Source organism: Manihot esculenta, chromosome 1 (genome assembly GCF_001659605.2).
Source record: "Manihot esculenta cultivar AM560-2 chromosome 1, M.esculenta_v8, whole genome shotgun sequence".
NCBI classification, from domain to species: Eukaryota; Viridiplantae; Streptophyta; class Magnoliopsida; order Malpighiales; family Euphorbiaceae; genus Manihot; species Manihot esculenta.
Genome location: NC_035161.2, coordinates 8,188,118 through 8,205,037, shown reverse-complemented (window position 1 = coordinate 8,205,037; position 16,920 = coordinate 8,188,118). Strand labels below are relative to the sequence as shown.

Genomic DNA, 16,920 nt, shown 5'->3' with positions numbered 1-16,920 from the left:
CAATTGATGTTTTGAGATCTAGTAAAGGGTAGGCTCAAGGCGTATTTTGATAAGCTTGGTCTAGTTGGCTTATGCCTTTTTTCTTTTATTCTCTTATGTTTTGTCCTCTAGTGATATATAACCGCCATCCTGCGTCTATACATCCTGTCATTATCACGATAGGCCATACGTACGAATGTACTGCATTATTTCCCATCGTCAGGCGGCCATTTAATTCCATTCAGCGCCAAGTGAGCATGATCCTGGATGTCTAGGGGTTTGTTGCTCTATGGGTTCACCAAGTCAATTGGGTTGAACCTCCCACGCGTGGGCTTAAGTCCTATTCGGCCAGTTCGAATGGGTCCGAGGGTATACGCTGAGAGGCAGACCTTTGTATTGGGCCTTGATAAAGTCACAATCTGGCATTGATAAAGTCACAACCTGGCCTTTCTAACATGGGCACGACCCTAGTCTAGGTATCCGAGGCTCAGTAGTCATCAACATCTATGGAGTGATGGTAGCCAACAATAAGGTTACCTTCGAGTTCGACTCAAGCCCCTACTTTGCCAAACTGAGAAATACAATCAATAGTAATTTTTTCTTTGATTTGAGAAGTAATGGGATCATAATCTAATATCCCGTTGTTGAGCTTCTTGCTTTGTCTTATAATTAAGGTAATGTACCCAAAACGTTGAATAAGCTTTGCAATTTGAGTGAGCTACACTTGGAAACCAACAAGCTCAGCAGTGAGATATCTGGATAATTTGGCAACTCATTCACTTGTTAAGAATCGAACAATTACACAATTTAAAAATAAGCACGAAAAGAAATCAACACACAGATTTAACGTGATTCACCAATTTGGCTACGTCCATAGCGGTTAGAATTTTTTTTTTCTCTCTGAATTTTTGAATAGAATATATTCGTAAACTATTATATATTTATATGTCCAGTAAAAATATAAAAAGATAAAATAGTCCTAAAAGAAAATTCGCCTTGGAGGCTTTGCCCCTAAACTCTCACTTTTAGGTGGGGCTCCCACCCTTCACACCTCGGCCAACTCATAACGGAGTTGGATCCGCGACCGTGGAGTATGATCCATAATATATTATTAGGCTCCATACCGTAACACCAGTTGCATCACAACTGTTTGGATTATCTGTATCTTTATAATAATTCATTTTCTAGTAGTCTTCCAAATAACTTGGGAGAGTTTAAATGCCTAAAAGTTCTTCAACTTTTTCTGCGGCTCAATTCCTGTATCAATTGGACATCTTTGACCTACAAACACTAAATTTCAGTTAGAATTCATTGCATGGGGAAGTTACTGAACTTCACTTGTCAAAACTTGGAGCTTTGTCTGAGCTGGTTATGAGTGGGAATTTTTTAGTTTTTGATATTGATGCCAAATGGATACCTCTTTTTCAACTTTACTTGATTGACTTATCTTCCTGCAAACTAGGGCCTCGGTTTCCACAGTGGCTCAAAACACACAAGAGAATTGTATATTTAGTGATGTCCAATCAAGCATCTCAGATAGCATCCCTGATTGGTTTGAAAACATTTCTTCCACTATTGAAGGACAGGATCTATCTTATAATAAGCTCTTTGGAAGCTTGCCAAATTTAAGAAAAGTAGACACACTTGGTGATAGGTTCATATCACTGAAATTTAACAAGTTTGATTCTTTAGCCAATTTTCATACTAATGCAAGCATATTGGATCTCTCCAACAACTTGCTTCATGGCCAGATTTTCCCAGGAATATCAGCAAAATGATGCCAAGATTGCAATTTTTATCACTCTCCAACAACTATTTGAATGGTACAATTCTAGCTTCTTTATGCAAGATTGTATCTTTTAAAATTCTTCTTCTTTCGAGAAATCGTCTGTCGGGAAGAATACCTTCATGTTTGGGAAATTTGAGAGATTTAACGGTGATTGATCTTTCATATAATATGCTGAGTGGCTATGTTCCAATGTCCTTGGGTTCTCAACACTTTATTGCTTCACTGTGTGTGCAAAAAAATAATCTTCAAGGGAAGATCCCAATGTCATTGAGGAATCTAGTGTACGTGGAGGCTCTTGATCTTATCATGAATGCTTTTGATGGTTTTATTCCTTGGTGGATAGGTGAAAGCCTATCTGCATTGAAAATGCTCAGTCTTCACTCCAATAAATTTGAAGGTGAGATTCCTTTGCAGCTTTGTCACCTTGCTTCTCTTCGCATATTGAACTTGGCAAACAACATGATGACTGGAATCGTTCCTACTTGTTTTGGCAATTTTACTGCAATTTCTACACATGAAAACAACGGAATTTGGGACTATCATACTTATGCATTGGATGGGTCTTTCGAAGGAGATGTCTATGGTGAGAACCTTCTGGTTTATATAAAAGGAATACAGCTTGAATATATTAGAGCACTTGCATTTCTCTATTCCATTGATCTTTCAGGAAATAACTTTGTTGGAGAAATTCCAAAGGAGTTGATGAATCTTTTAGGTCTACAAAACCTAAATCTATCTATGAACAAATTAGATGGGCATATTCCCTGGAATATTGGCAAGTTAAGCTCACTAGAATCACTTGACTTGGCCAAAAATGAACTTTCTGGTCTATTCCATCCAGTATTTCTGATTTGAACTTTTTAAGTCACTTGAATTTGTCATTCAATCACTTATCTGGACGAATTCCAAAGGGAAACCAACTTCAGACTTTGGATGACAAATCCATCTATATCGGCCACGATGGACTTTGTGGACCTCCATTGAATAATTGTTCAGATGAATTGCCTAAAGGTCATAAAAAAGGTGGCACTACGAGGAAAGATGACTCTGAAATGCTTTGGTTCTACCGTGGTATGGGAATTGATCTCGTGGCTGGATTTGTTGGAGTTTGTAGCATTTTGTACTTCAAGGACCCGTGGAGGTATGCTTGGTTTGGGTTAGTTGAGAGAGTCTACAACAAGCTTTGGGTAACAGTTGCAATTAAGGCAAATCAACTGAAGAGAAAGTTTCCAAGAAACAGGTTTGAAGAGAATGCATGAGAAGGGTCAGTTCTCAATAGACCATTTTGATATACACATATATTTGAATGAATAATAATTCTCAATAGACCATTTTGAATTAATACTATATTCTTAATAAATAATATATAAATAAGCTTACAGCAATTGAAATAATAATTTTTGCTATCAATGAGTTTAATATAATATGTTTTTTGCAATATAATTACGAAAAAATAAATTTTGCATTAAAAAAGTTAAAAGCAAAATACAACTTTTTTATAAATTTTAAAATAATTATTATTACTTATTTTGAAATAAATGAAGTCAACATTGCTTTAATTTGTGTACCTTTGTTAATATTTGAACTTTATAACACTATAAATAATAGATTACTAGCGACGGAAAATTCCGTCACTGATAGTCTAAAATCCGTTACTGATATTTCATGGGCAGACTCAAATCCGTCGTCTAAAATTCCGTCGTCTAAAATAACATCGTTAAATGATAGATTTCTTTTTGCGACAAACTTTATTCGTCGCTAAATCCATTGAAATTCTGAAATCATCCCCTAACCGATTCGTTCTAATCTGTCAAAAAATAATTAAGAAAAAAAATTTTCATCGAAAATATTAAGACCATTTTAATAAAAATCATCATAAATCTATCATTAATTCATTGAAATTCGATTGTAAAATTATTTATATTTTAAATAATATTTATTATCGTTAAAAAAATAATTTTTTATTTTTATTTAAATTTGTATAATCAAAAAATTTACAATTAAGAAATATATTTAATATAAATTAAATATCATTTATAATCATTATAATTCATATTCATACAGTTAAAAGTTTAGAATAAATATATAATACTTAACAATTTTCTTAAAGTTTAAAACTAATACATCAATTTGCTGAACTATCTAATAAAGAAATAAAATCCATAATTGTATTATATGGTGAAGATATTTTTTTAAATCTGATTTTTGCTTGCTTTTATATTTATACTTGCATTTGTTCTTGCATTTGTTCCATTTTTTTTTTATTTTGATCCGATTTTATTCTAATATTTATTCAACCTCCTCTAAAAAAAATATAGTTTAAGAAAATCCTATAGGATGAACACTGATGTGCATGAGAAAGAGGTAGTTGGAGTTTCCGACTTTACAATATTATAAGATCCAAAACTATAAATCCTCCCTTTACTACTTTCAAAAATTTCAATCAATTTATTCGGATTAAAAGCAGACTACCTTTTATAATTGACATCCAAATTCTCAGCAAACTCTCTGAGTGCAAAAAGAAAACATAATAGATATTTTATTAATCATATAACATAACAAATAGAAAAATAATATGATAATAATAAATAAGTAGAAATTAACTTGTATCAACTCATCCTAATTTTTCATCATTAAAGACATTTTGACTCTCTTTTATGTGATTGCACGAAATATTTCAAGTTGAGTTATTTGCCCATTTAATTTTTTTAAAAAATAAATAATCACACAATATAAAATGCGCGAATAATTTCTAATTATTTATATAAAAATAAAATTATATAAATAAAAGTAAGAAATAATAAAGTTATATTGATCTATATAAAAATATTTCTTTTTTTAAAAAAAAAAGACCCTTTCTCTCTTTTAGTCAAAACAAACGCCTATCTAGTAGCCACTACCATCCTTTTTTTTTTTTTAATTTTTTCCATTTATTTAATTTTTTATTGGAAAAAATCTTCTTAATCAACTAAATTAATAAATTGAAACATAAATTTTGAAAGAAAATTTCATAAAATATCATGTGATTCTTTTGAGTTTCAAAATACCAAATGATTTAGATTTTAGAAAATGCTTGAATTTGATTGCCAGTGGTCGATAATTGTAATACCTGACTAGACCCCGTCGTCGGAATTCCAACTTTCCGGCGGAATCTCGGATGTTGGAACCTCCTAGAAGGGTAAGATATGTTTTTATAAAATGTTTTTATGTATTTTATGGTTTTAATGAAAGAAGAAAATTGAGTTTTGAAAAAAAACACCATGGAGGAAAATTCTAGGTTCGGCCGCCGAAAATGATGCTCTTGCGGAGGCACCTTTGGCCCCCGAAGGTGGTCTGGCCAGCCACCTATGAAAGGGCCCGTGTTCGAAAATGGGTGAGTTTTCTCTCTCCATTCTCGGGCATAGGTGAGATTTCACCCTTCCATGGTAGATTTTATGTTTTCCCTTAAATCCTTCAAGTTTTGATGAGTTTTTCCTGATTTTTGAAGATTTTTGAGCTAAGATCAAGGTTTTGAAGTTTGGAGACCTTCGGAGACCTTTCCTCCTAATCTCCAAGCTTGGATCGCATCACCTCTAGATCTTCAAGAGATAAGTGTAGATCCATACTTTTTTATATGTTTTAAGTAAGTTTTAAGAGGTTTTAAGGGTGTTCAATGCATGATTAGTGTATATCTAAAATGTTAGGGTTATGTTAGTTTTATGATAAATGTGGTGCTATATTGATGTTTGTTGGGGTTTAGGCTAGTTTTATACCCCTATATTCTTGAAAATGTGTTTATGCATGCTTTAGAATAGTTGGATGTGTGTTGGGAAGTTTGGGTGGCTGGATGGAGGATGGCAGAATCGGGTTCTGTCACTCAGAAGGATCCAGGTTCAGCCACTGAAGCAAGGTTCGGCCACTGAACCTGTCAGAGGAGGCAGCTTTGGCCGCTTAAACTCGCCCCCAAAAGTTGGACTTTGGGCTCTGGAGGAGAGTTTTGGCCGCCGAACCTGCCCCCAAAGGTTAGTGACTTTCAGGTCTGTAGGGACCTTCGGCCGCCGAACCTGCCGCCGAAAGTCCCATGCCCAGCCTTCCTTTGTCTGTTTTTCCATGCATGTTTGTGATGTTTTGGGGGAGTTTTTGGGGAGATGTTTAGAGTCTTTATAGAGTATGTTTGGTTTCTCATTTAGGTCCACATGTGTAGGATCGGACCTGAGAAACCAAGGAGGCCAGCAGTGAGTCAGCTGCTTCAGAGACCGTTTAGCATCAGCCAGAGGTGAGTATAACTGAACCTTATGTTTTAAACTAACTAAAATCTTTAGCATAATCATGCATCGCGAATGTCATGTTATATGATAGGTTGTTTGCATTAGAATTCATGAATATGATGCGTTGCATTATTTGATGATGTTGTGGATGGATATTGGATGACCCACTAGCCCTCAATGTGATATGGCATGATATGATATGGAAGTCCAGGTGAGGCCCATTCTACGCCCTTGGCACAATTGGATATGTTATTGTTATGTTTAAGAGGAAGTCCTGAGGAGCTCTGTCGAGGACCGGGCATTTATTGGATATGTAGAGGGTTTCTGGTGACAAGTCCATCATTGATGTGTATTGTTTGTGTTGTGATACATTTCATGAAAGTATACGTTTATTTAACTGTTTTATGGTTCTGCTCACTGGGCTTTAGTAGCTCACCCCTTTCCCCTAACCCCCAGGTTTGTAGGAGCACAGGTAGCTGTGGAAGAGTCATCAGGTTGATGGTATAATTTAATGTAATAGTTAGTAGTGGACATGTAATATGGTGTAATGTAATGATTTGAGGATTAGTATTGTGCTTGGCCCTATTGATAGTTGTAATCCCTGTTGCACATGATCTTTATGTAAATGTTTTTAATGATGAGATATGTTGAACCAAACTTGGATATATGAGATGTTTACCCTACTAGAGCATTTGATGAGGGCTCTAGTATGGGGTTTTTATATATACAGTTATGATGCATGCACATGTCAAGCTTGGTATATGGAAAGTTTAAGTTTTTATGAAAATGTATGATCATATATGAGATTTTATTAGATATACAGGAGGTATAGTAGGTTTGCTACGGGTCCCGGCGACCTTAAGTTGATCTGAATCTTAGCGCCGGTAGCGGTCCGGTTTCCGGGTCGTTACAATAATAATATCTACTAATGTGCTATATATATATATATGATATTGATTATTTGGAGAATAAATTTTTAAATTTAGGCTTATTTTTCATACAAAATATTTTCTAACAAAAATTTTATTTTTTTATTATTTAATATTAATTTTAAAAAATATATATATATATAAAAATTATTAATACCATTTTCAAAATATAGAAAAAAAAAAAACCTTCCTCAAACAGAAAGTCTTTTCCTTAAAATTACATAACTTTTCATTTCATGAAGAAAATTTTTTTTAAACTAAATTTTTGAGTGCGAACGTGTCAAAAAATTTTAACAAATATTTTCTCTAAAAATAAAAGAAATTTTTTATATTTATTTTACTTATAAAAAGAATTTCAATTTGCTGCTTTAAATCCATTTTTATAGAATTAATATACCAGTAAATTTTAATATAATGATTATTTAAATAATAAAGTAAAATCTCATGAATTAACTAAATAATGTTTAAATTTTATTATATTTATATGCTTAATATGGTGAGAAGTGCATTTGAGTGAATCTGAGAAGTCTCGAATTTTACTTTTCAATCTCTAAATTTTCATTTAAAAAAATATTTAAATTTTATTAAATTTATTATAAATACCTTTAAAATAAAAACTTATGCCTTAATTTGAAATTCGATTCCAAAGGGATTACATAAATATTTCAAAATCAATAATCTATGGTGGCCAAGAAATTAATTTAACCCATGCTACACTCCCAAGTCTTGTGATAGAGTCCACGGAGCCATATGAAGGAGAAACTTGCATATTTGAATGCAACAATAAAATATTTTAAATTTCTTCAATAAATTATATGTTTTATTAATTTTAAAAATAATTAAAAAATATAATAAATTCATAATTCATGATCAATAATCTGTCTTATTAATTTGGAGAAAGACCGGCAAATGTAGGGAACTATTTTATTTAATAATTTTTTTTTTAAAAAAGAAAGGACGATACTTAATTTCTCTATATTTGATTATTTTTATTTTTTTTAAATGAAAACCGGAGATTGAAAAGTAAAATTTGAGATTTTTTAAATTTATTTAGATATATTTACTATTAAATTAAATATAAAGTAAAATCTAAAATTTCTTAAATTTACTCAGATACACTCATCACCAAACTAAACATATAATATTTTATTTGATCAGTTTTCAAACAGTTTATTTTTGCGTTTAATAACTTAAAAAAAAGACTATTAATAATTAATAAGTAATTTATCAACTGCTTTTTTAATTAATTTTAAATTTAGAGTTTTTTTTTTCATTACCTGCTAATAAGTGATAAGCCTTTATATTTTATTTTGATTATATATTTTTAATATTTATTAATTATCAAACTTTTATATTAAAATAAATTTTTATTCATATTATTAAATTATTTATAATTATAAAATAAATATAAATATTATAAAAATAACTTATATATGCATAAAAAATAAAATTTATTTTATTGATAATCATATTTTAAAATTATATATATATTATACAGTAAATTATTAATTTTTATATACATTTTAATTATAAATAAATTATATAATATATATCCTTATTCATCAATTTACATTTAAATAATAAAAAATAGATTTTTTTTATCAAATATTTTAGATATTTTAACAGTAGTTAATAATTAATTATTAATCATTCGCTATCAACATGAACCACTAATTATCCACAATCAACCATTAACCGTATCAAACGATTCAACTAAAATAAAAGTGTAAAGAAATACAACATAAAATCTTATTAATCTAATTATTAAATTTATAATACTCTAATTTTAGCCTTCGTTTCCTTTATCTATAATTACACTTTTTTTTATTGATTTGCCTTTATCTAAATTATTATATTTGTCCATTAAAAGAAAAAAATTTATAAATTTTAGAAAAAATAAAATAAATAAAAGCTTTAGTTCTGAGAAAAGTTTCGAAATCAGAACCTTTTTTTTTTCATTCTCCCGAGAAGAACAGAGCTTTGCTCCACTATTTATAAAATAAAATAAAAAAATTTCCTTTTCAATCCAAATCTTCTCTTTCTAATAAACTTCTAAAATTTTCAATCTTTAATAAAAAATTCAATATTTTTTTACAAAAATTTTAATATTTAGATAAATCCCATTTATTTAAATTATTACAATTTAATTTATTTTTTTACTATTAAATAATAATTTAAAAATTAAAAAAAAATAATTAGATCAATTAATAAAATTCTATTTTTAAGATTAATAATTTTTATAAGTTAATCTAAATAATATTCATAATAATTTATTAAATATTTTTTAATCTGTATAATTTTGAGAGTTCTAATTTTATCAAAATATTGATGAATTTTTCTTAAAAAATTATATATACATATAGTATTTAAAATTCACATTTTATATCTAAATCCTACAATATTTATTTGTTTTTTTTTTCTTTTTAATTCTAGGTGAAAAAATTTAATAGAGAATCCAGCTTACCGTATAGATAATAGTAAAATTCATACATTCTAAACTTATTTTGTCGATAAGCGGATAAATATATAATATTGATATTTTTTAAAATATATATATATATTTATGTATATATTATTTTATTTATTTAAAATGAAAATAAATAAAATAAATTCATATTTTTTAATTAATAAAAATAAAATTTAAATTACACCCGAAAAAATAGCCGATTACACTCCATATATTCACTAAATAGATAATTTATTTTCAGTTTAGTATATATTTATATTGTTTTTAGAACAAAACTTATATATATACAACCTTAAAGACGTACTCATATGACCAATATTTTATTTGTTCTTGAGCCAACATTTTCATCATCAAGTCTAAAATGCTAGCATTACTCTCATATTGTTATTATTTATTTTATTTATTGTATTTATGATTTTGTATTCATTATTCCATCAATGATTTCTTAGCAAAATATTTATTCAGCTTAATTTATATTTGATGACTTCTGAGTTCACCTCACCCCAGTCTAAGGCCAGGCCCAAGAAAATAGCCCATCACTTAGAGATCCTCAAGCCACTCATGCCAATCGGATCCAGTCCGCTCAGCCTCTCGACCGGGCTTCATCTGGCTTTCTCCACCAGGCCGGCCTTGTCTTCACTGCACCTCGGGCCGATCCCATTTGGACCCAGCTTTGTTCCTATCCTCCGGCCCAACCTGGAACTCGAAGAAGGATCCATCCACCCGCCTCGTAGACCCGCCTACATGCACACGGGGAGAATCAAAGGCCGTTACGCATGGGGCAGAAATCTGATTCCCTCGTACATCCGTATCAGCGTAGCAGGGACAAGTGGTCTAATGATACTCGTTCTATTGGCACGTCACTAGCAGACAAAAGGAAACATATAAAAGGGGAAATGCTCCTCTCTATGTTCAAGCTTTTCTAAGTTTTACAGAGCCCATTGTAAAAACCCTATTTTCTGGATCTCAGATCATCAATTGGCGCCGTCTGTGGGAACGAAGGAGATCTTTTCATCACCGGAGTTCCACTCTTAACAAAACCCACTGAGATCCACGATGGCTAATCACAACGAAAACACCCTTAACCTCCCAAATGACCTGAGCTCTGCCCAAGAGGGGCAGCAGTTCTCCTTTTCTAGCCCTACAACATTAAACAACCAAACACCCATTCCTCTGAATCCCTTGCCAAGTTTGGCAGGGAATGCTCCCACCGCTACCTTATCCAACCAGGACCTTCAAACCATGGCCCTTCAACTACAGAACACCGCCCACTGGTTAGGGCAGATAATGCAATAAAGGGGCCTCAGCACTCCGATGAATACACTCCCGGTGGTAGAAGAACCCCAAACCAATGACCCCAACCTATCCCCGACCGCCTTCAAACCAGTAGCCACGGTGCCGGGGAAAGGGAGAGAAGAGCCGGAGAATAGGAAGAGCCGGAGGTCCGAATCCATGGAAGGAGGGTGAGGGAGATGATAGAAAATGATGAGGCTGACAACTGTTCCGTCGGAACAACCAGGTGGACCAGAAGTGAAGCAGAGGAGGAAGAATATCTCCTGGAGAAGAAGCCCAGGCCAGAAGATGAGGATGTGGACCAGAAGTTGCAGAAGTTGAGAGAGCAGCTCTTGGCCGAGCTAGGAAAGAAGGATCAAAGCCAAACCTTCCTGCCCACTTCTTCGCCTTTCTCGAAGTGGGTGCAGCAGGAGACTGTCCCTAAGAAGTTTATGATGCCATCAATGGCAGCCTATGACGGAGCTGGTAACCCGAGGGAACACGTCATGAACTACAAGACCTTCATGGAACTGCAAACTTTATCGGATGCCTTGATGTGTAAGGTATTCCCAATGACGCTCTCGGGGCCAGCGCGAGCGTGGTTCAACAGCCTGGAGACTGGAAGCATTGGAAGTTTTGGAGATCTGGCCACTCGTTTCATCAGCCGGTTCATCGCCGGGGTGCCAGCAGATAGGAAGACGAGCTATCTGGAAACAGTAAGGCAGAGACGGGAGGAATCACTTAGAGAGTATGTAGCTCGTTTCAATATGGAAGCCCTGCAGATTCCCGAGCTCGATGAGGGAAGGGCGGTAGAGGCCATGCAGAAGGGGACGACCTCTGCCGAGTTTTTTGGCTTGTTAAGCAGGAAGCCTCCGACCTCACTGGCCGAGCTAATGAAGAGGGCTGAGAAGTATATAAGACAGGATGATGCTCTGGTGACAAGCCGGTTCGCCAAGGGAGAGCCAGGCAAGGAGAAAGCTCCGGAGGAAAGGAGGCCAGAGAAGCATGAAAAGAAACATGGCAAAAGGTCTGAGCCTTACAGACAGCCCTGGGAGCGAAGGGACCAAAGACCTCTTCCCCCTCGGGCCTCAGAGCAGAGGCTACTCCCTTCATGGGTTCCGGAGAAGCCGACCCCACTTAATGCCTTTAGAGCCAAAGTGCTCGTAGCTGTCCAAGACAAAGAATTCTTACAATGGCCCAAGCCCCTGAAATCGGAAGCCGACCAGCGAAATCCTGACAAATACTGCCAGTTCCATCGTACTCATGGTCACGACACCAATAACTGTTTCCAGTTGATCGCAGAAATCGAGAGGTTGATAAAGAGAGGGCACCTGAAGAATTTTGTAAAGAAACCGGACGGACAGAAACCTCAACCCAATCCGGCAGTCCAAACGCCGAGAAGAACAGGAGCTAACACTGTGAATGATGGGTCCAGCGGAACAATCAATATGATCGTAGGGGGCACAGGAGGTCGGATGAGTCGAAGGGGGAAAAAGAGAAGCAGAGAGGGAGAAAACAACAATGCTGAGGTCATGCAGATCGTTGAACACTCTTCAACAACCATCACCTTCTCCTCGGAGGACGCTCAGGGTGTTCAGATGCCTCATGACGACGCCCTTGTCATTGAAGCTATCATTCACAACTACTGGGTAAAGAAGATCTTGGTTGATGACGGGAGCAAGGTAAACCTGTTGCCTTATCGAGTCTTCCAGCAGATGGGAATTCCTGAAGAGCAACTGGCTCGGGATCAAGCCCCGATTAAAGGGATTGGAGGAACACCAGTGACGGTGGAAGGAAAAAAAAAAGCTAGCCCTTACTTTGGGAGAGGCTCCGAGGGCTCGCACCCATTATGCGGTGTTCCTGGTGGCTAAACTCCCCCTGAGCTACAACATGATTCTGGGGCGACCTGTGCTGTTTGACTTTGAGGCCGTCACCAATATTAGATATCTGGCGATGAAGTTCCCAACAGAAGCAGGGGTGGGGATAGTTCGGGGAAGCCAAGAGGAAGCAAGGGCACTATACCTGGCTACAGTGGCAGAGCCGAGCATAACAGAGGAAGGGCTGGATTCAGAAGTCTTAGAGGTCAGGGACGAGAAAACAGAGGCAAGGACAGAGCCGGTAGGAGAACTGGAGACTTTTCCATTATCAGAGGAGGAAACAGACAAAGTCTTCAGTCTCAACGCCGGCCTCACAAAAGAGCAGAAAATCGAGGTCATGACTCTGATCCGAAGTCACGCACCAAGCTTTGCCTGGAAACCTTCTGACATGCCCGGAATTGATCCCGAAGTGATGACACATAAGCTGAATGTCTTCCCCGAAGCCAAACCAGTGAAGCAGAAGAAGAGGGTGGTAGGCAAGGAAAAGCAACAGGCTACCAGGGAGGAAGTACAGAAGTTAGAAGAGGCAGGCTTCATTAGGAAAGTCATGTACCCGCAGTGGTTAGCTAATCCTGTACTAGTCAAAAAAGCCAATGACAAATATAGGATGTGCATAGATTTCACTGACTTGAATCAGGCTTGCCCTAAAGATTGTTATCCCCTCCCTGATATTAATAAAATGGTCGATTCTACAGCCGGTTTTGATTATATGTCGTCTTTGGACGCAATGTCTGGTTATCATCAAATCCCAATGGATAGGTCGGACGAAGAAAAGACCTCGTTCATAACAGAAGATGGGACTTATTGCTATAGAGCCATGCCTTTCGGATTGAAAAACGCTGGGGCAACTTACCAAAGACTGATGAACAAAATCTTCAAAGAACAGATCGGTAAAAACGTAGAAGTTTATGTGCATGGTATGGTGGTCAAGAGTCTAACTTTCCAACAGCACGTGGCAGATCTGAGGGAGGTGTTCGGAGTGTTAGATCAGTACAGAATGAAGCTGAATCCAGCAAAGTGCGCTTTCTTCATCAGAGGAGGAAAATTCCTGGGATACATGGTGAGTGGAAAAGGCATCGAGCCCAACCCGGAGAAGGTAGAAGCCATACTAAATATGCCAGAGCCGACCTGCGTAAGGGACGTCCAGAAACTGACCGGGAGAGTAGTGGCACTTAATCGATTCATGTTAAGGTCGGCAGAAAAGTGTTTACCATTCTTCAGAAAGTTGAGGAAAGTGCCAAACTTCGAATGGACAGAAGACTGTCGAGAAGCCTTCAAAGAACTCAAAAGTTATCTCAGCTCGCCTCACGTGCTTTGTAGTCCCATAGAAGGTGAGGAACTTCTGATATACCTGGCAGCCTCTGAACAAGCAGTTAGCGCCGTATTGGTAAGGGTGGAAGAAGGAGAGCAGAAGCCTGTTTTCTATGTCAGCAAGGTGCTTAAAGATGCCGAGGTCAGATATTTGAATATTGAGAAGATAGCGTATGCCCTACTACTGGCAGTCCGGAAGTTCAGGGTTTACCTGGAAAGCCACTAAGGAGTAGTGATGACAGATCAACCATTGAAGAAGATTCTGCATAGACCAGAGACCTCAGGTCGGATGTTAGCATGGTTGCTTGAGATCAGTCCTTAATGCCTAGAGTACCGACCTCGAACAGCTATAAAATCTCAGGCCCTTGCCGACTTCATAGCAGAGTGCACATTCAGTAAGGAACAAGGAGAATCATCTTCAGAAGTATCGGGGAAGGAAAGAAAGGAAGAACTCTCCCAAAAGTTCAGCTGGAAGTTATATGTGGACGGGGCTTCAGGCGCCGGAGGCAGCGGTGCAGGAATAATGCTCAAGGGGCCTGGAGAATTTAAGGTTTGCTACACCCTGCGCTTAGGATTCAGGGCCTCCAATAATGTGGTGGAGTATGAAGCCCTAATAAACGGAATGATGGTGGCAATGGAGGTAGGGGCAACCGACCTCGAAGTAAATAGCGACTCACAACTGGTGGTCAATCAGATAACTGGGGCATATCAGGCCAGAGATCCAACCATGCAGAGTTATCTGGCAAAAGTAAAAGCAATAGAGGCTGAGTTCATAGATCAGGGAGTTACCATCAAATTTCAAAGAATACCACGAGAAGAAAATGAGGAGGCAGACCTGCTTAGTCGGTTATCCAAAGAAGAACTAGAACAGCTCCCCGATGAAGTGTACATACAACATGTCCACACCCCTGCTTTTAGCAAAACAAACACGGTGCTACAGGTGGAACAAAGCCCTACTTGGATGACCCCATACCTAGAATACCTGGAGAAGGGAAAGCTTCCCGAGGATAACGACGAGGCCAGAAAGATAGCAACTCGTGCCGCCAACTATCAAGCAATAAGGGGGACCTTGTACAGAAAAGGGAAGTCCAGCCCGTGGCTCCGGTGTGTGAGCCCGGAGGAGGCTACAAAGGTGATGGAAGAGATACACAGGGGAATATGTGGAGCTCATGAAGGGGTAGGGACATTAGCCAACAAAATATTCAGGCAAGGGTATTACTGGCCCACCGTTAAAAGGGAAGCAGAAGAGTTCGTCCGAAGGTGTGACGTATGCCAAAGATTTGCTAATGCCATCAGAGTCCCAGCTACTCCTCAAGCCAGCATATCCAGCCCATGGCCATTCTCACAATGGGGAATAGACATCCTAGGACCTTTCCCCAAAACCACGGGGCAGAGGAAATTCGTGGTGGTGGCTGTAGAATACTTCTCAAAATGGACGGAGGCGGAAGCAATAGCCACGATCACAGCTCGCAAGATGATAGACTTTGTATGGGGAAATATTATCTGCAGATTTGGCATACCAAGAGTACTTATTTCAGACAACGGCAGACAGTTCGACTGTAGCACCTTCCGAGCATTTACGGCCAATATGGGCATATGGCACAAATTCTCCTCCGTAGCTCATCCTCAAACTAATGGTCAAACAGAGGTTATCAACAGAGCTATCCTCCAGGGATTAAAGAAACGGCTGGATGGGGCAAAGGCGAACTGGGCAGAAGAGCTCAACAGTATCCTATGGGCACTCCGAACTACCCCTAGAGCGTCCACAAAAGAAACGCCCTTTGCACTTGCTTACGGTACAGAAGTTGTAGTCCCAGTCGAGCTGCAAATCCCCACCCATCGAGTCCAATTTGTCAGCGAGAACAATAACGACGACAAACTAAGAAGCAACCTGGACGTTCTTGAAGAAAGTAGGGAGGAAGCTCAAGTCCGAGCTGCCGCCTATCAACAACGGGCAGCCCGTTACTACAACCAAAAGATCAGGGAAAGAAGTCTAAAAGTAGGGGACCTAGCCCTCAGAAACTTGGCATCCACGGGAAAAAGAGCCGCAATGGGTAAGTTGGCACCGACCTGGGAGGGCCCATTCAGAATAACAAAAGTGGTCAGGCCGGGAGTATACCGAATTGAAGATATGCAGGGAAACCCTGAGCCCCATGCTTGGAATATCCAACACTTGAAGAGGTATTTCCCTTAAAATATTTGTAAAGAAAAATATTATACTCTGAAAAACACAACTGAATAAAATGACGCCATTCTTTATATGATAATGTTATTTCTATTATGAATGTCACTTTTCAAAAGGAAAAATAGAATATGAAGACCCTGTAGCAGGGAAACCTCAGGGGTAGAAGACCGGGATCCCCTAGACCTCCCGGGAAAACAAAGAAGACTGGAATCCCTAAGAACTCTCGGAAAAACAAAACAAAAACGGCCGGTGAGGATCTTAAAAGACCTCTTGGAGCATGAAGACCGGGATCCCCTAGAACTCCCGGAAAAACAAAATAAAAACGATCGGTGAGGATCTTAAAAGACCTCTCGGAGCATGAAGACCGGGATCCCCTAGAACTCCTGGGAAAACAAAGAAGACCGAGATCCTTAAGAACTCCCGGGAAAACAAAACAAAAACGGCCGGTGAGGATCTTAAAAGACCTCCCGGAGCATGAAGACCGGGATCCCCTAGAACTCCCGGGAAAACAAAGAAGACCGGGATCCCTAAGAACTCCCGGGAAAACAAAACAAAAACGGCCGGTGAGGATCTTAAAAGACCTCCCGGAGCATGAAGACCGGGATCCCCTAGAACTCCCGGGAAAACAAAGAAGACCGGGATCCCTAAGAACTCCCGGGAAAACAAAGAAGACCGGGATCCCCTAGAACTCCCGGAAAAACAAAGAAGACCGGGATCCCTAAGAACTCCCGGGAAAACAAAACAAAAACGGCCGGTGAGGATCTTAAAAGACCTCCCGGAGCATGAAGACCGGGATTCCCTAGAACTCCCGGGAAAACAAAGAAGACCGGGATCCCCTAGAACTCCCGGGAAAACAAAGAAGAC

General features: G+C 37.6%; 2 protein-coding genes across 2 annotated transcripts; both read left to right on the top strand.

The window, feature by feature from the left end:
* The first annotated feature begins 1,753 nt into the window (after positions 1 to 1,753).
* On the top strand, positions 1,754 to 3,027 carry LOC110607718 (receptor-like protein EIX2). The gene is made up of 2 exons (XM_021746870.1): positions 1,754 to 2,547; positions 2,634 to 3,027. Exons 1-2 carry the CDS (start codon positions 1,754 to 1,756, stop codon positions 3,025 to 3,027), a joined length of 1,188 nt encoding a protein of 395 aa, XP_021602562.1.
* Positions 3,028 to 11,576: 8,549 nt separating this feature from the next.
* LOC122723104 lies at positions 11,577 to 12,554 on the top strand. Its single transcript, XM_043953909.1, has 2 exons — positions 11,577 to 11,940; positions 11,986 to 12,554. The coding sequence occupies exons 1-2, from the start codon at positions 11,577 to 11,579 to the stop codon at positions 12,552 to 12,554; spliced, it is 933 nt and encodes a 310-aa protein (XP_043809844.1).
* Positions 12,555 to 16,920: the final 4,366 nt, after the last annotated feature.